General features: G+C 51.3%; 2 protein-coding genes and 1 pseudogene across 3 annotated transcripts; 2 read left to right on the plus strand and 1 right to left on the minus strand.

The window, feature by feature from the left end:
• Window positions 1-5,601: 5,601 nt before the first annotated feature.
• On the plus strand, window positions 5,602-15,748 carry LOC125551738 (metal tolerance protein 2). Of its 2 annotated transcripts, none has more exons than XM_048715035.1 (12): window positions 5,602-6,005; window positions 6,078-6,147; window positions 6,789-6,886; window positions 8,444-8,592; window positions 9,456-9,571; window positions 9,905-10,001; window positions 13,781-13,865; window positions 13,966-14,028; window positions 14,198-14,303; window positions 14,609-14,748; window positions 15,057-15,148; window positions 15,239-15,748. In XM_048715035.1, exons 1-12 carry the CDS (start codon window positions 5,676-5,678, stop codon window positions 15,399-15,401), a joined length of 1,509 nt encoding a protein of 502 aa, XP_048570992.1. In that variant the 5' UTR covers window positions 5,602-5,675; the 3' UTR covers window positions 15,402-15,748. The 2 variants fall into 2 exon arrangements, with proteins under 2 accessions (XP_048570992.1, XP_048570993.1); XM_048715036.1 differs by having other exon boundaries at window positions 5,922-6,005; window positions 6,789-6,851.
• Window positions 15,749-15,774: 26 nt separating this feature from the next.
• Window positions 15,775-17,438, plus strand: LOC125554769 (annotated as a pseudogene).
• Window positions 17,333-18,925, minus strand: LOC125551741 (40S ribosomal protein S21). Its single transcript, XM_048715039.1, has 4 exons — window positions 18,777-18,925; window positions 18,246-18,316; window positions 18,024-18,156; window positions 17,333-17,565 (listed from the first exon to the last, which is right to left on the minus strand). The coding sequence occupies exons 2-4, from the start codon at window positions 18,293-18,295 to the stop codon at window positions 17,500-17,502; spliced, it is 249 nt and encodes an 82-aa protein (XP_048570996.1). The 5' UTR covers window positions 18,296-18,316; window positions 18,777-18,925; the 3' UTR covers window positions 17,333-17,499.
• Between the last annotated feature and the right edge of the window lie 9 nt (window positions 18,926-18,934).

An 18,934-nucleotide genomic window follows, 5' to 3' on the forward strand; every position in this document is an offset into this window, starting at 1 on the left:
TCGGGAGCGTGATTTTTGGAACAAACGTGATCCAGAGGACTTGAAGTGGACGTCAAGCAACCAACTAGGAGGCTACGAGGCAGGGGGGACGATGGTCATCCAGGGCAATCTGGCGGACTGGGTGGACGACCTGGTCGCGGAGTTCGCTCCCGAAGACGGCGTGGTCGTGCTTGTAGTAGAAGAAGAGGGTGCAGATGGTGATGATGAAGGCGATGACACCGACGGCAGCGCATCTGGCTAAGCCTGCATTTCCCTCCTTGTCCTAACCTGTATGCCAAAAACTCTGGATACGGCTCTGCGGGGTGTGAAAGCATTTTTTGAGGGAGGGCCTTATAATGTATGAAATGATGATATGCTCCTGAGATAGATTCTGGAATGTGCCGTCGTGAGCCAGGAGGCTCCCGACCAAAGTAATTGTCGCGACTTATCTTTGGTGCCATTGGTCTTGAGCAGGTTCTGGTGTTGTGGAAGCACTCCTCTCCCGAGGCGGGCCCTCCGGGGGCTCGTGAGGGTTTAGGCCTCCTGGGGCGCCTACTGGCCTGCCCAAGAGGGCCTCGCGAGGAGTGATACGTCCCCAATGTATCTATAATTTTTGATTGCTCCATGCTACTATATATTCTGTTTTGGATGTTTAATGGGCTTATTTATACACTTTTATATTATTTTTGGGACTAACCTATTAACCGGAGGCCCATCCCAAATTGCTGTTTTTTTGCCTATTTCAGTGTTTCGCAGAAAAAGAATATCAAACGGAGTCCAAACGGAATGAAACCTTCGGGAGCGTGATTTTTGGAACAAACGTGATCCAGAGGACTTGGAGTGCACGTCAAGCAACCAATGAGGAGGCCACGAGGCAGGGTGCGCGCCTACCCCTGGGTGCGCCCTCCACCCTCGTGGGCCCCTCATGGCTCCACCGACCTACTTCTTCCTCCTATATATACCTACGTACCCTGAAAACATCGGGGAGCACCACGAAAACCTAATTCCACCGCCGCAACCTTTTGTACCCGTGAGATCCCATCTTGGGGCCTTTTCCGGCGCTCCGTCGGAGGGGGCATTGATCACGGAGGGCTTCTACATCAACACCATAGCCTCTCCGATGATGTGTGAGTAGTTTACCTCAGACCTTCGGGTCCATAGTTATTAGCTAGATGGCTTCTTCTCTCTCTTTGGATCTCAATACAAAGTTCTCCTCGATTCTCTTGGAGATCTACTCGATGTAATCTTATTTTGCGGTGTGTTTGTCGAGATCCGATGAATTGTGGGTTTATGATCAAGATTATCTACGAACAATATTTGAATCTTCTCTAAATTCTTTTATGTATGATTGGTTATCTTTGCAAGTCTCTTCGAATTTTCGGTTTGGTTTAGCCTACTAGATTGATCTTTCTTGCAATGGGAGAAGTGCTTAGCTTTGGGTTCAATCTTGCGGTGCTCGATCCCAGTGACAGTAGGGGAAACGACACATATTGTATTTTTGCCATCGAGGATAAAAATATGGGGTTTATATCATATTGCATGAGTTTATCCCTCTACATCATGTCATCTTGCTTAAAGCGTTACTCCGTTCTTATGAACTTAATACTCTAGATGCATGCTGGATAGCAGTCGATGTGTGGAGTAATAGTAGTAGATGCAGGCAGGAGTCGGTCTACTTATCACGGACGTGATGCCTATATACATGATCATACCTAGATATTCTCATAACTATACTCAATTCTATCAATTGCTCGACAGTAATTTGTTCACCCACCGTAATACTTATGCTATCTTGAGAGAAGCCACTAGTGAAACCTATGGCCCCCGGGTCTATCTTCTATCATATTAATCTCCCGTCAACTAGCTATTTCTGGCACCGTTTATTTTGCAATCTTTCCTTTCAATCTACATCATAAAAATACCAAAAAATATTTATCTTATTATATTATCTCTATCAGATCTCAGTCTTGCAAGTGTCCATAAAGGGATTGACAACCCCTTTATCGCGTTGGTTGCGAGGTTCTTATTTGTTTGTGTAGGTACGAGGTGACTCGCGCGTGGTCTCCTACTGGATTGATACCTTGGTTCTCAAAAACGGAGGGAAATACTTGCGCTGCTTTGCTGCATCACCCTTTCCTCTTCAAGGGAAAACCAATGCTTGCTCAAGAGGTAGCAAGGAGCCGATTGCCGGACTACGGCAAGGTGTGCGCGCGGTGATCCTGCGGAAGTTGCATTCTTGGACCCGAGGGGGCCTGCGCCGCTTGGGCTAGCCCGAGCGTGCTTGATGCACGCATACCACGGTCAGCCCCCGCTTGCGGGGTGCTCACAGGGGGGTAGCAGGCGCGAGCCTTAGTCTTAAACACAAACTAAAAGGCAAGAAATCACCGCAAACGAAGAAAATTTCCCCCCTTTTTCCTTTGATAAGCACACAAAACTCCAAATCTCATTCCAAAAGATGGCAAATTGGGTTACAGAAAGAGGGCGAAAACAAACGGCCACGTCCGGCACCTAACTAGTCTTCTCACCAGCGCGGAAGCTAAGTGCTTCCACTGGGTGTGGGCATAGTCATTGGGGGACAATGTCTACGGCTAGCGCGGAGCATGGTGCTTCCAGTTGGATGTGGGTGGGAGCCCCTGTGAGGCCCGAGGGCGGCACTCAGGAAACTCCAGGGCGTGTACAGCCCCAACTCATTATTACGTGAGAGTGTCATGAGCGGAGATCTTCATGGGCATCCCTGGCGCCTGACGAGGGCCCCGCCCCGTGCCTCCCCCGACCACCATTGGGGCGTCCGGAAACCAGGACGAGGCCAAGGGGCAAGGGGGACGCTAGTGGTGCCCCGGCGATCGCAGGCCCCATCACGAGGGGAGGGGCTCGCCAGCGCCTTCCCCGATGGGGGACCTACCTTCATGTGGCGTGCACCACCGTCGTGGCGGCGCCTTGCTCCATGCGGCGCAAGGAGGCCCTAGCTCCGGGCTCCCCCTGCGCAGCTCCTAGTGCATCGTGTCCGCCTGCAGCGAGGCCATCATCCTAAGGTCCACGACTGCTACAGTGGCTTGGTTCACCTCCAGTCCATGGTTAGTGTAATCGTGCCCCTGAGATATTGGCTGTACCCAGCGGCTATTGTCGTCGAAGACGTCGGTGAAGCTCCGGGGTGGCTCGCGAAGAGTCTTGGCTTCGCGTGGCCTCGATGCCCAGGCCGGCGAGGGAAACAGGCAGGGGCTTCTCCTTGGCGCGTATAGCAAGTCGATCGGTGGAGGTACAGGGGTACCTGAAGCCGCCATGCCCGAGTCGTCGCCTGGCTGTCCGGCGTCGTTGCTTGCCAGGCTTGGCACTAGGTCGCGACGACCATAGGGTGGCACCTCGGCGCGGCCCCAGGAGGGGCCGCCCGGCCTGGCCATGCCCGGAGGCAACGTATCCTGGGCAGGATGAGCGGCGTCGCGGGTGTAGCGGGGGGGGGGGGGGGGGGGGGGGGGGGGGGGGGGGGGGGGGGGGGGGGGGGGGGGGGGGGGGGGGGCGACGCGTGCCCCCGGCAGCGCTTGCGATGTAGGCAAGGTGCAGAAAGGGCCTGCGCCTCTGCAGGAGGCATCGAGCAGCTCGGCGACCCGTTCCAGCAGTGCGTCGTGGCCACCTTCCGCCAGCCTGCATCGCAGCAGCTCTCGTGCCACGATGAGCGCGGCTTGCGTGTTCGCCTGCTCCCGGCGGGTGTGTAGCGCCGGTGCTGCGACATAGCTCGAAGATCGCGTGGTGGTGCGATTGCGACGCAGCGCGGGAGCGGGTGTGGTGGTCCGTGCCGCCTATGACCAACGACGCTGGGCGGCGCGCGGGCTGCGACGAGTGTACAGTGGTGGTCTTCTTGGGCGGAAGGCGCTGCCCGGGCAGGCCGAGCGGCCCAGTGCTCAGTGTGAGCTCGAGGAGTGTCAGCCATGAGAATGGCGGAGCGGTGGCGAGTCGACCAACGGAAGAGAGGCTCCGACGCACCCCTACCCGACGCGCCAAATGTCAGATTCATCGCTCCCATGGACCCAAGATAGATTCCAACTCTGGGGTGCGTGCGAAGAACTCAACCGCCCCAGCCTGCCAACTCATCGATCTCACGGCCTAACTCGACGAACTGAGAAAGAAAGGGACAAGGTAGTTTACCCAGGTTCGGGCCACCTTGCGGTGTAATACCTTACTCCTACTTTGTGGTGGATTAGCCTCGAGGTGGGCTGAGGATGAACTAGTACGGACCTCAGGAGGTGCGTTCTTGTGCTTTGTGAGGGTGTGGATGGTCTGGATGATCCGTCCCCCTCTACGGTGGTGGCTAGGCTATCTTTATAGTGGCCTTGGTCCTCTTCCCAAAATGAAGGTGGGAAGGGATCCCACAACGACCAAAGTCGAAGGGAAACAACTAGTACATCTTATCCTGACGAAAGGTAGTCTGCGCCTCCAAAGCTTCTGGTCGTGACGTCATGGTGGGCTCGGCGATGACCTCCGTCCTAGCGGTCTTGGTCTTGTAGCATGGAAATGGAAACCTTTGGTTGATTCCTCGGGACTCTACGCCTGCGCTTGCCTCTTTAGCACTAAAGAGGAAACCTGCTGTACTATGCTCGCTGGCGCCCGCCTGGTCTTGGTCGTCATGGCTTGCGTCATCTGAACCTCACGAGGTGAGGGCTCGCATGAAAATCTCCGCTCCTTAGGAGCCAGCGTAATGAGGCCACTCCTTCTGGAGGTCTTGGCGTCGTCCGCTTCGCGAGGCTTGGCCCCTCGCGAGGGTCTTGTGCTGTCGGTGCTGAAGATGGGCCGTACCAGGCCGTCGATCGAGCCACTCCGTGGGCCGCAGGCAGGCAAGTTTGGGTACCCCGGTTCCCAGAACGCCGACATATTGGGATTCCAATTCGAGCACCCATCGAGGGCAGGATCCTCGCGTGACCTCTAGTGCATAATGGTGATCCCGCTCCTCCTCCCTTCACGACGAGGTAGGTCACCTCCTCCGCTTGCTTCTCATCCACCATCCACTCTTCCTCCTCTGAGAGCGACATCCAGTCCGGCTGCAGGGGAAGCGACATGGCGATGGAGAGGGAGAGGGAGAGGGAGAAAGTGGCTACAAGTAGTCGTGTTGAAAGTGAAGGTTGTGAGCTATTTGGCCATGGTGACAACCTTTTTATACCCGTGAGCACTTGAAAATGTGGGTCCCCTTGGACAGTTAGTACATGGCGACTGCATTAATTGACATGCTTCCTAATACTATAGCTATTTGAGTGTCTGCACCTTGGCAGGCAGAGAAGATGGGTTGCGCATAAGGCTGAGAAAAACTTCCCTCCCACACGAGCGAATGGTGGATGGAGCTCACACCAAACAATGCCCCCAACATGCAAATATAGATGTTCCCGACGAAAGTACCCTTCTAGGCTCGAGCTCAAATGAAGTTGGATGAACAGTAAAATCTAAAGAAAAAAAAGACTTATGATTTTTTTTTTGTGAACTTTGAAACGATGACTCTCCTAAAGTTGCTTTTTTATATACATCTCAAATATTGAATCTAGAAATGGCGTTGCGAAGAAAAGATAGGAAGTCCAGGTGGCAAATTGCTGGCGAAGCTGGGAGGAGCGACCGGCAGGCGGCAGCATGTGTACTTTGCTCACGGCACTTCGGATCCGGAAAACCAGAGCGATTCTCATCAGAGCACAAAGGCACTTCCTCCTCCCCTTGTGCGAATGGGCCTCCGCTTCGCCCACCTCGCCGGCGGGGTCGCCCGAGCCGCCTTCTCTCGCCGTGGGCCACACCTCTCCCCAGCGTGCGCCCGCCGCGTGCTCGCCCCTCTCGCCTCGCCGGGTGAGCCAAGGGGCGGCAACTGGCTCGTCCCTGCCCGCGGCCACGGTGGCCACTCCCACCACCACGGCGAGGAAAGCGGCGAGGCGTCTGAGAAGATCTTCCGCTTGGGCTTCGCTGCTGACGTCGTCCTCACCGTAGGGAAAGCCATCACCGGTTACCTCTCCGGCAGCACGGCCATCACCGCCGACGCCGCTCACTCCCTCTCTGACATCGTACGTCTCGGAAACAAGTGCGCAGCCATTTTCTTAATTGATGCTAATCGTGCATGATCTTGAGCTGTGCAGGTGCTGAGCGGGGTGGCTCTGCTGTCGTACAAGGCGGCCAAGGTACCTAGAGACAAGGATCATCCGTATGGTCAGTCCGAACCTCGCTCTGCTCGCCATTCCCACTTTGTCGAGGAAACCAATTGTGTTGTGCAGGCGTACGAGAGACTGCCCTTTCCCTCTTTGACAGAACCAACAATTTGGGTTCATGTTTCCATAGTTCCGCACAGCTCAGCTTGTTTTGATTTCTAATACATGCGAAAAGCGTACTACAAAACTATCAAGAGGGATTCAGATGCAAGAACTAATTCCCAGATCAATTCATCAAGGATACTTTCCACCTTCCATGCTTCAGATTTATGATTAAATTGTTAGGCCCATAAAGAAAGTTAGAGCTCAGAACATGGTCATGATCTGATTATTAATTACCTCATGTTTTTTTTTCAAAATCATTGGTCGGAACAGAACATTGATCTGTCATATGTAACATGTAAGCTCTCACTGTTTGTGCAAGTGCACCATTGCACCTACATGCATGCTCTATGTGCATATCATATCCAGAAGAAAAATAAAACAGGAAAGTGCATTATGCTACTGCTTCTACATTTTACTTGAATGACCCCCTGTTGTAGTAAACAATACATACAACAATGTAGTTTTGTTACCACATTCTCTGCTTGTGCCCACAAAACATTGAGGGTTTACCTATCATCATTTCCTCTCCATTCCCAGGTCATGGAAAGTTCGAGAGTTTGGGAGCTCTTGGAATTTCAAGTATGCTGTTGATTACTGCAGGTGGGATTGCCTGGCATTCTTTTGAAGTTCTTCAGGTCTAATACTTCTCATTAACAATCATGCAAAATTTATGTATTTAAGCAATACTTCCTCTGTTCCATAATTCAAAGAATTATGGAATGGAGGGAGTATCATTCTTTTTTTTTAGAAAAGGAGGATGACCCACGGCCTCTGCATCTGGGAGATGCATACGGCCACTTTATTGATTATTCTCGAGGACCTTACAAAGAGTATTAGAAACAATATACTTGAATCCACCATCTTGGCAACATATGCCGCTACTCCTTTCCATATGATGAAGGGATGCTAGCTGGGCCACTAACCCAACCACCCATCTAAGCCTAACATCAAAAGCCGGAAGCCCTAGCCGAGCCACATACCGGGTCTGGGGCACAACCCGGTCAGACGCACTCGTGTGTCGTCGCCGCCATCTTCCACAGGTCCGTCTTCAGATCATATTGAGGCTTCTACCTTGTCTGGCCACTCTGCCATCGACGTCACCATGACGCCAGACAACTACCTCCTCCTGCGCGAGTCCATCTCTGCGCATCGGACGCCGAGCCTCCACAGCGCCATGCCGCCGATCTCCGCCGCCATCAATGTGTGAGATGAAGTACCGCTCCACCACCCCCCTAGCCATCACTTGCTCCAAAACGATGCCCCCAGGAGGGAAAGCGATAAAACGCCATCATCGTCCAATCCGGAAGACCCAGATCTAGGGTTTCCCCCGGAGCATCCCGAGCTTGATGACACAGACTGCAACGATGATGCCTCGACAAGGGAACGTCATCTAAGACGCCGTCATCGTCCGCCATGACCGTAGTCGGCGCGATTTTCATCGGAAGTTGCTCCACCAGACGTGCGCCACCGACGTCGCTGGTCCCTTCAACCGGAGTAAACTCCAAAACGATGCCCTAAAGAGGGACTACAACGCAAAATCGCCATCATCGCTCGATCCCAAGGAGATCTAGGGTTTCCCCCGGAGATACCCGCGCTGTCAAGGATCAGACAAGGGTAGAATCCCGGCGGATCTGCCCAGCTGCCGATGAGTCGCACCCGCCACCGTGCCCACGGCAGACCAGCGATCAAGGCCCACGCTTGGGCATAGATCCGGCCGCGCCGCCGCGAACCGATCCGGTCACGCCGCCGCGAACCGATCCGGTCACGCCGCCGCCGTCCCTGGCGACCGCGACGCACCAGATCGCGAGGCCTCCTGCCGCGGGGGAGCGAAGTCGCCGAGGCGCCGCCACCACCTGCCGTGGCGTCCGGCCCGCCGCCACGCTCCGGCCCGGGGGCGCCGGCCCGCGCCAGGCCCACGCGAGCGAGAGGGCCCGAGTCCCCGCCGCCGCCGGCGACGACCAGGCTTCGCCTGGCCGCGCCCTTGGGCGGCGGCGAGGGAGGAGGAGGAGTGGGGGAGGGCCGGCCGACGGGATCTGGGGGCCTCCCGGCCGCCCACGCGAGGGGCGACTCGGGAGTATCATTCTTTGGTTGGTACTTTTTTTTGACAATGGGTGGATGGTTTCTTCTGATGACTGGTACTCCGGTAAGACATGATTATGCATGGACTTAATGTGCTGAATTCTTTGTTTCAGGGAGTTATGTCTTCTGCTCCTGATATAATTGGCAGCACATTGCACATGAATCACAGCCATGGTAGTGGTGGGCATAATCATGCAATAGATTTGGAACATCCAGTCCTTGCATTGAGTATGACAACCTTAGCAATATCTATCAAAGAAGGGTATGTGGATAGTGTCATAAAGCATTGCCTAATGGTTTCCGTCTTCTATTAAGTTTGAAGATTTCATTTTGTTGCAGTCTGAAATATTGTTCGCTATTTTTTTTGCTAGATTTTACCGTGTTCGATGCAGCCTCTCTGCATTGTACTGTGCAGGGGTAAGGCTTGCCTCGTATAATCCTTCCCCAGACCCCACCTGCTGTGGGAGCTTCTAGCACTGGGTCTGTCCTAGATTTTACCGTGCCATGAGTATACATGGACAACTGCTTCTATTTTCTGTTAGATTTGATGGTCTACCACAACAGGTTTTTATATTTAGCATCATCGATAACCCCATACCAAACTTATTTCCAAGGTCTGACCTTTTTGGCAACATTACTGGGTGTGGAGCAGCGAAATCACACTGCCATGCTGCTGGGTGCTGGGCCTGGCGTGGTAAGAAGTGCCATATTTCGGCTCAGTACAGGACTTAATCCATGGCGCGGCCAAAAGGGTCAAATCTGTAAATAAGTTTGGTCAGGATTTCTGAATTATAATAAAGTCATAAAGACGATTAAATAATTAAACTCTTCTGTTTTGTAGCCACTAACGTTGTTTGCTACCTTTGTTCATGGAGGATATGTAAAGCTTGAAAAATTGAAATTTAGTCATGTAGATTACTGTGTGTACAACTTAAACAGGCCATATATTCTGATATATTGTTGCTATCATAATGATGATTTTCTAGCCATTTTATATCTGTATCAAGATTTCCTTGTGATTCTTTGTTTAGTATGAACTTACTTTCTTGATTTTCTTGTAGAGATAAATCTCATGTGATAACTTCATAAGATGATTCATCAAGTTTTACTATACTGGAATTACAGGCTCTATTGGATTACGAAAAGAGCTGGGGAGAAGGAAGGGAGTGGGCTGATGAAAGCTAACGCATGGCACCATCGTGCGGATGCTATTTCATCTGTTGTTGCCCTAGTAGGGGTAGGTAAGACCTTCAATGATGCTTGAACTTCCATTTTACTAGAACTTTGTGTTACATTCTTATAACATGAATAGTTGGTTCATTGCTATCGTTAGCCTCGAGTTCAAGATAACACCATGAATCCATGTTTAGAGTCTGAACTAAGAAATTTGTTTGCATATCAGTAGAGCTCTACTAGGCCTGATGGTGAAAAATCTGTGCATCATTTTGTGTTGTTGTTGCAAATCAATCTTAGTTTGTGAATTTCACCAGAAGATGTCGTTTACTTATATTATCTTCAAGGAGAAACATGATTTATTAATACTCTGATTATCTTTTGCTTTTAAATTTTTACAGGTGGCTCCATTGTTGGATTACCTTATCTTGATCCACTAGCTGGCCTTGTTGTCTCAGGCATGATTCTTAAAGCTGGTGTTCAGACAGGATACGAGAGGTAACTATTTTAGGTGTTTTTTTCGAGGAAACGCAAAAGACTTTTGCATTTCATTGTATTGAAAAGAAGGAATTTGGTACAATCCTCCTAGGAGGCGAGTTTACAAGGTGAGCACAGGCACACTAGTGGACATCCCAGGTCTGTGGCAAGATGGCACGGAGTCCTAATGCTCCGGCTCTGGCCCAGAGTGCAGCCTCTTCTTTAATCCTAGCAATCAGGGAGGTAACCAACGGGGGTGCGCCCTCAAATACGCATCCATTGCGATGCTTCCAAATCATCCAAGGGACGAGCAAGGCAGCGGAAGCCAATCCCTTGTGCATAGGTTTAGGTGTGTCTTGTCTAGCAGAGCGCCACCAGTCGTGGACAGTGGCATCATCAGTGGGCAGCGAGCAGGGGAGGCGCAGCCATGAGAGGATCTCATGCCACACTTGGCGGCTGAAAGGGCATTCCAGGAGAAGGTGATGAATCGTCACCGGGGCCTGATCGCATAGTGGGCAGCGCTGTGGGTGCGGCAGGTTGCGTCGCGCAAGGCGGTCGGCCGTCCAGCACCGGTCGAGGTTGGCAAGCCAATGAAAGAAGCGCACTCGAGGCGGTGCCCAGCACTTCCAGGTAAGCTTCCAAGCCTGGCATCGTGTGGAGCCGTGGAAAGTGGCAAGGTATGCGGACTTGGCGGAGTACTCGCCGTTCGCGGTCCACTTCCAGCGAATGCAGTCTGGCGCATCGCTGAGGGCAGTTTTGGCGATCATGTGCCAGAGGCGTAGGTATTCTCCAATCTCCGGGATGCCAATCATGCCGTGGATGTCCGTGGCCCATTGGTTTGCATGGAGGCCGTCTGCAACAGTTCTGGACTTGCGACACCGCTTGGGGATGTGAGCATAAAGGAGAGGCGCGATCTCGCGGATCGCACGCCCGTTGATCCATCTGTCCTCCCAGAACAGGGCGTGTTGGCCATTGCCAATGGTCATGGTAGTGGAGGCGAAGAAGAGCGCGCGCTCCTCGGGCGTGAATTGCAAGTCAAGGCCGCTCCAGGCCCTGCTATCATCGACTCGGCTGAGCCATTGCCATCGCATGCGTAGGGCGAGGCCGGTGCGCTCGAGGTCATGAACGCCGAGGCCACCAAACTGGAGAGGCCGACAGACGCGCCGCCAGTTGACGTGGCAATTGCCACCATTGGCCTCGACACGGCCAGCCCAAAGGAATCCTTTCTCAATCTTCTCCAGGAGTTTGATGGTCTTCTTTGGCGGCGCAAGCACAAGGAGCTGATGTATGGGGATCGCGCTCAGGACAGCCTTGACAAAGGAAAGGCGGCCAGCTTTGTTCATGGGCCATCTCTTCCAGAAGGGTAGCTTCCCAGCGACTTTGTCGACGACAGGTTGGAGCTGGGAAGCGGTGGGGCGACGCAGCGTGAGCGGGATGCCCAAGTAAGTCAGCGGGAATTCGACGATGGGGCATCCCAGGTGCGCGACGACATGAGCAGCATCCACTGTGTCGCAGCGGATGAGGGCCGCAGCGCTCTTCTGGAAGTTCACGTGCAGGCCGGAGGCGCGTCCAAAGAGCTGCAAGATCCCCTTCACCGCCACAATGTCATCCGGCGAGGGGTGGCATAGGAGAATTACGTCATCGGCCTAGAGGGATATGGTGGGAATGGTGCGGCGTGGGTGGAGCTGCTGCATAACTCAGAGCTCGACCGCGCGATGGAAGAGCCTGCCCAGCGTATCGACAGCCAGGACGAAGAGCTGCGGGGAGATTGGATCACCTTGGCGTAGCCCACAGCGGTGCCAAATCGCGGGTCCGGGTGTTCCGTTGAGTAGAACCTTGGTGCTGGCCGACGACAGGAGGAGGGCGATCCAATCGAGGAAGCGGTTGCCAAAGCCATGGCATCGCAGCACCTCGAACAGGAAAGGCCACGAAACGGAATCGAAGGCCCGCTTCAGGAGCACGCGGGGGGCACCAAGCTGATGCAAAAGCCGTGTGGATTGGCGCACCAGGATGAAATTGTCGTGAAGACTTCGCCCGGGGATGAACACGTTCTGGACGTTGCTGACCAAGTTGTTGAGCTTGGGAGCAAGGCGGAGCGAAAGCAGCTTGGCCAGGACCTTGGCGACAATGTGGATGAGGCTTATGGGCCGATAATCCCCCAGGCCATTGGCATCGGTGCGCTTGGGGAGGAGCGTGATTAGCGCCTGGTTAAGGCAGCTAAATCCTCGTCCACGCAGCGCGTATACCTGGTCGTAGACGCATCGGAGGTCGTGCTTGATGACTGGCCAGCAAGAGCGGAGGAACTCTGCGGTGAAACCGTCGGGGCCGGGCGCCTTGCGAGACGGCAAGCGTTTGATGGCTTGCCAAATCTCATCTTCGCTGAATGGCGCGTCGAGGTCCTCAAGGTTTGAGGGCTCAATGAACTGCGACAAGTCAATGGTGCAGTCGTGCGGCGCGTCCGTTCCAATTCGGTTGTCAAAGTGCTCGAAAGTGGCCGCGGCCATGTCGCTAGGATCAGTGAGGACGGTGCCAACGACAGAGATGCCATGGATCCAGTTCTTCTGCTTGCGGTACGTGCACTGGCGATGATACAACGAAGTGTTCGCGTCGCCGTCTTTGAGGGATGCAATGCGCGCGCTGCCGGGCAATTGTCCGCTCGAGGGAGGCAAGGCCCAGGTAGGAGAGCTTGATCTGACGACGCAGCCAGTCTTTGTGCGGCGAGAGGGTCCGTTGTTCCTGCACGGCGTCAAAGCAGAGCAGCAGCTCACGAGAGATCGCGAGCTGGTCTCGCACGTTACCAACAGAGCGCGCGCTCCAGCTGGTGAGCTTGCGCGCAGTGGCCTGCATGCGCCGCATGAATCGCCGGAACGGATCAACGTCATCCACCGAATGCCAAGAGGTCGCCACGATCTCTGGGAAACCGGCGAGGCGAGTCCAGTACTCCTCGAAGTGGAAACGTCGGTGTGTTGATGGGAGCGGCGAGCAGTCGAGCAGGAGGGGGGAGTGGTCCGAGACGACCGAGGCCAGACAGCGCAGATGGCACTCGCCATGCAGCTCTTCCCAGTCCGTGGAGCACAGCACCCGGTCGAGATGGACCAAGGTGGGCGGGCTCTACTCGTTTGACCATGTATAGCGCCGGCCGTTGAGGTAAATCTCCTTGAGCGTGAGGTCGTTGAGGACGCGTCGGAATCGTCCCATCATTCTCCCGATTGAGATTGCCGTTGTTCTTGTCCTCGTCACGGTTGATCATATTGAAGTCTCCGCAGATGAGCCAGGGACCGGGGCAGGCGTCGCGGACATCGCGGATTTCCTGTAGGAAAGTGATTTTGGCGTTGTTGTCCTGGGGGCCATAGACGATAGTGAGCCACCAGGGCACGCTTGTGCTACCAGACTATTTTAGGTGTGTCAAGTGATCTTCAATTGACTTGTTACGAAGATACATTGATTAGAGTTCAATTGAACTCTAATCAATGTATCTTCGTAACAAGTCATGTTTACAGCTATTTTTCATCCGTTTCTCCATATTTAGCGCTTTATAATCTCTGCCTCCAGAATATCGAAATCAAGGGGTAGCTTTCTAAAGTCACATGGATGGCAAAGTATATAAACCATGAAATAATGCAATGTGCTCATTTCTTCTGTGGTAATACTGTTATGATCACAACTTTCTGCTAAATCAAACACATAGAATACAAGGTTTTATAGCTAAGCATACTATATTCTTTTACAGTTCAGTGTACACGAGTCTAACAATTTTGATGTTGCTATGGACGGTGACGTTCTTCTAACTTAACTTGCAGTACACTAGAGCTTGTTGATGCAGCTGTTGATCCATCGCTTCTAGAACCAATCAGGGAAACAATTGTGAAGGTTGATGGTGTAAAGGTACAATATTAGCTACTCCCTGAAGTTTTATTTTTCTCCGCAACAATGTGCTGTTGTATACTTGAAACCCTCACAATTAACATTCTTGACATAATGTTAGGGGTGCCATCGGTTGAGGGGAAGGAAAGCTGGGACCTCCTTGTATCTTGATGTGCATATCGAGGTACATGGCAGTATGATTTATTTTGGCTGTGTGAGAATTTGTTCAAATACTAGAAGTCTAGAGCTATGATGATTGATTGGTCCTGTGCAGAGGGCACTTAGGCACGCAGTACTAGAATCGGATAAATGCTGATAGCCTTAAGTTGATCATGATATTCATTTTATTGCAGGTATATCCTTTCTTGAGTGTCAGTGCAGCACATGATATCGGGGAAACTGTCCGTCATCATATACAAAAGACGCATAATCAAGTTGCCGAAGTTTTCATACACATAGGTACAGAATGGTCTCTATATTCCACCTGTCAATGTGAAACTAGCCAATAACAGAACTATCGGTTGTACTTCGTCATGTTTTACATGCATCATAGTTGGGATCATTTACCGTTGTAGCAGCATTATGCATGTTTCCATCCAATTGATAGCCTCTAACATTTGTTCCTAGTAGGCTACTGCATTCCCCAAATCTGTTAGTCGTCATTGGGTATAATATTGTAAGCCTGGAACTCTTGTCCCTGGTGGTTAATTATACAACTGTGTGGAACCATCAACTGGAACATTCCTGAAGTACACAAATTGCAGACCCCTCATATTCAATGGGTGCTAACGTGGACAAGAAAAGGATTTTGGGGAACTTGGAGAGAAGAAATTCAGACTTTATTCCACGGCAACGAAGTGCAGAAGCTATCGTGTCCGATATAATTTCCTCTCATTTTCCAAAGGTAAATAGTTTTTTTCTACATGAAGTTGATTATTGACAGTTATTAGCCCCTGTTCAAGGTTAATAGGAATTAATACAAAAGATGCAAATATCTAGTGAGATGACGAGTGCAGAACTGTATCGATGTGAATTGAATGAGATTTGAACAGCAAATCTGGTAGATAAAACTAGCTACAAGAGATGAAAATACAAGAAACAATATACAGTAGTGCCAATTTATTAACTGGAATATTGTGCCTTTTTCAGAGAGCTTCTTTTACCTCTGTAGTGAGAATCATATATACGACTCAAAACCATGATTTGATGCAGAAAATGTGTCTTGAACATCTGATGCTGCATTACTTACGAGGACGGGTGTTGCTTCAGGTCCAAGTTTCAATGTCTCCAGAAATTTTGATTCGGTAATCAACCTTTATCCTCCAGCCCAACGCTCCAGTTTATATTATTCTAATAATAATCCCGTGTCCATCCCCAATTACTAAACTTTGAAGGGATGCGATGGACATAGCAAAAAAAGCCGAGGAGGAGATCATGAAGGTTGACGCCAGCATATGTCAAGTCAGCGTACAGCTGAGATTGGGGCAACGAATTGAGCAACTTCAGCTGGCCGCAAGCAAAAGCGGAGCAAACGATCTACATGCAGAAAAGCAGTAGAACGGGGCGCATATCCTGCGCAGTGCAGCCATGCTGGCTCAGTCAGCTGGGATGGTAATTTTGCTAATCTTTCCGACATGCATCAACTGCAGTTGTTGCTGAGGCAGTGGACTAGGACAGCCCCTGTACATTGTGTCTTGTTCGAGATATCAAAAGAAGTGAAATAATCTCGAAACAGGCTCTCACCCGCTTTATAACCAACTAGCACATGTGCCCGTGCTTGCAACGGGGAAATAAATAAATGTGTCCTTCAAAACGCCCATCGGTGGCATGACGAGGTGTAGAAGAAATACATATCATGTTTTAGTCTCCATTAACCATGGTGAATGGATGTCATGCCCGCTGAATGAGTAGGAATGTTGCATGGTCAGCAATGGCATCATCTCCTCTCCTGCTCCTGTTCCTCCTAGTCCTAGCCTTAGCATGTACATGCAGGGCATCATCCGGCCATGCGGTCGAGGTCGACCCTACCTGCCCTCCAGCCAAGGCGTCAGCGGTGGCAGTGCAGGCCTCGGACTATGGCGGGCCTCGTTGCCAGCCACCGGCTCCGCACGTTCCGGTCCCGGTGTTCCTGTACGACGTCAACCCGATGCAGTTCACGCTGAACCTTGAGTACACCGAGGCCGAGTTCTTCCTCCACGCGGCGTTCGGCAAAGGGCTTGACGCCCAACCTGACATTGTGTGTGTGTGTCGCCATGAAAGCCAACCTCGACGAGGCGACATGGCGCATCGCCGCGGAGTTTGGTCTTTAAGAGGTCGGACACCTGAGGTCTGCATGCAACGATCACATCATTTTTACTGTTATTACTCTACTTGATTATTACGTTGAAAATCCACTTAGATGGAAGCAAGTTGGTACTGAAAATCCATATGTTGCCCTTCATTTTGGTCGCAGGGCCATCCAGAACACAGTGGGTGGGTTCCCTAGGCCAAAGATCGACCTGAGTGCCAACAACTTTGCAAGGGTCATGGACCAAGCATTTGGTTACCATTTGAACCCTCCTTTCGACCCCTACATCCACAGCCTCAACTTCCTGCTGGCGTCCTACGTCATCCACTACCTGGGCATCAACGGCTACACCGGCACCAACCCCATCATCGACGGCTACCAGACTAAACACGTAACCAAATCAACCATCCAACAACGCATCCATGCACATCGACACTACTCGTAGTAACCATTGTACTATTATTTGTTGCAGCTTCTTGCAGGGTTGCTAGGCGTGGAGGTGGGACAGGACGCCGTCTTCCACGCGCTGCTCTTCGAACGCAAGCACGAGACGGTGCCACCCTACAAGGGGATCACCGTGGCAGAGTTCACCGATCCGCGTCTCCACCACGAGAAACCAGCTGGTGAAGGGTGAAGGACGAGGGGCTCACCATGACGCCCGAGATGCAAAATAAAAAAGTGAAGTAAGGGTGCCCTGTGGGCACAACTTGCTCTCCGCCGACAGGGACTCCCTCTCCTAGCCGCCGGACGCCGGCCGAGTTGCTCAGGATCACCGGCAACGAGCATATCCCTGGTGGCTTCTAGCCGGAAGGAGCAAACGGTAAGATAGCACGAGAGTTCCTTCGCAAGCCGTTTACAGCTTGTGATAACAATGTGACAGCAAATTAACTAAGCCCGTATCTGTATGAATGACTGCAGCATCAATAGTCATCCAGAAAATGGAAATAGTGTGATGGAATAAGATAGGCTTAAGTACAGCGTCTGACGTCTTGGAAATCTAAGGATTTCAATTGGCCAAAACGCAAGACGTCTGCATGGCAAAATGCGTGCTTACTTGTGCTGCTGTTGTTACTCGAGTACATTCATTTTGAAGCAAGAATAACAAGGGACAAACTCAACACAGAGCCATATGGTCAGAATCTGCTAGTAAAATAAGGGCCAAATCATCAGTATAACATTAAGCAACAAGACAATGGACATATATCAAGCATTCAACACAGATTAAACTCAAAAACATGTTCACAAGAAACCAGGCCAAGTGACATCAAGTCTTAGCTTCCATAGTAGCAACTGAAACCAACCACAGACATCCAAGAGCTAGGTAGACATGGGAAGGAAACAAGTTCCAGGTAAAACTACTAGCAACATCTAGAGCTGCTTGATCTCAGCCTTCCTCTTCTGCCACAGCCTGTCCAGGGAGCCATCAGCATCACCCTGCCAAAACAGAACAAGCTGTGAGAGTAAAGTAATGTATATGATACAAGACATGAATGCACCCAACAATTATCAAAACAGTTACAATATTTTTTGGTGAATTCAAAGTATCAAAACCAAAGTGGATAACATGATAATGCTGAGCATCCATTTGAATCAGATAACTATAACACTCGGAACTAAAAGGTGACAAGTCTTCAAACAATTACTTGAGTGCAAGGACAAGACAAAGTACAGATGAAAATACATGTTCATGGTCAAGATTATCAGGTTTTGACATAAGCAAGTAGGCACCACCAATAGAAAATATCTGACACCTGTTCCATTTCCTTAAAATGGTACACTGAGCTTAGTACTATCTCATCAACAGTAACATGATAACTGGAAATAGTAATTTGATGAGCAAAACTTGTGACCACACACTTAGTTCAATCAATCAATACAACATAGATGATTACCTGAGCACGGACGAACCCAGAGAGAGCAAAGGTGGTGAAGCGGCCATCATAGAGGCCATTCTCATCAACATGACCAATGTTGATCTGGACAGAGGCGTGGTCCTTGGCCGTGATGATCCTGTTGGTGGCCGAGCTGCAAGAAGCAGAAGAAAATGATTAAGCACGCATCCACCGTTGCAAAACACACATAATCAGACTAAAGAGAGTGTGCATGAGACAAACCACTTCCTGGGGACGTAGAGGTCCACCATGTCACCCACCTCGTTCTGCATGGTGGCGGCTCGAAACAGCGACTGCAAATGGCAGAAGAAACAGTTGAGGCACAAACTAAGCACAAGAGGAAAGCTGAAAGCTGCTCGAGGCCATGGGAAGTGGGTCGTGTCCAGGAATCTAGCAACATCAACAGAAATTCTTATCGACCCTAACAAACAGATGGCAGGAATCGATTGCTACTTAATTTATATACGAAATAATAACAGGATCTGGGACACAAGCTCGCGCTTAACCACGAATCCAGTAGCATAGTTGCTCCATCTTGCGGTTACAGGGACGAAACTATGCATACTAGGCCAGCCATAGATCCTGACCAAGCACTACGGCGCTAACAATAATATGCACTTGGTGACAAGAAGAAGACGTGAACACGCAGGATGGGAACGAATCGACGAACAAGCAGCAAGGCGGACATACAAGATCGAGCAACAGATTACAGAAAGGAGGGTGGCTGGGGAGGGGAGGCAGAGAGGGACGCACCTTGATCTCTTGGATTCGATGAGGCTGCGGGAGGACGAAGAGAAGCTGGTGCGGCGGCGGCGGCGCAAGGGTGTGTGAGGCCGGGATTTTATAGCAGGAGCGGCCAGAGGGAGGGCTCGTAAACCCTAGGGTCCTGTCCTGGACCCACCGGCAGCGAG

The sequence above is a fragment of the Triticum urartu genome, chromosome 4 (genome assembly GCF_003073215.2).
Source record: "Triticum urartu cultivar G1812 chromosome 4, Tu2.1, whole genome shotgun sequence".
Taxonomy (NCBI): Eukaryota; Viridiplantae; Streptophyta; class Magnoliopsida; order Poales; family Poaceae; genus Triticum; species Triticum urartu.

Excerpts from the sequence above, each read along its gene's own strand:
- LOC125551738 (XM_048715035.1), top strand. The coding sequence starts at position 5,676 with ATGGGCCTCCGCTTCGCCCACCTCGCCGGCGGGGTCGCCCGAGCCGCC. Across the intron at positions 6,148-6,788 it reads AGACAAGGATCATCCGTATG|GTCATGGAAAGTTCGAGAGT; the intron begins GTCAGTCCGAAC and ends CTCCATTCCCAG. Across the intron at positions 9,572-9,904 it reads TGTTGCCCTAGTAGGGGTAG|GTGGCTCCATTGTTGGATTA; the intron begins GTAAGACCTTCA and ends AAATTTTTACAG.
- LOC125551741 (XM_048715039.1), bottom strand. The coding sequence starts at position 18,295 with ATGCAGAACGAGGTGGGTGACATGGTGGACCTCTACGTCCCCAGGAAG. Across the intron at positions 18,157-18,245 it reads CTCTACGTCCCCAGGAAGTG|CTCGGCCACCAACAGGATCA; the intron begins GTTTGTCTCATG and ends TGCTTCTTGCAG. Across the intron at positions 17,566-18,023 it reads CTGGGTTCGTCCGTGCTCAG|GGTGATGCTGATGGCTCCCT; the intron begins GTAATCATCTAT and ends CTGTTTTGGCAG.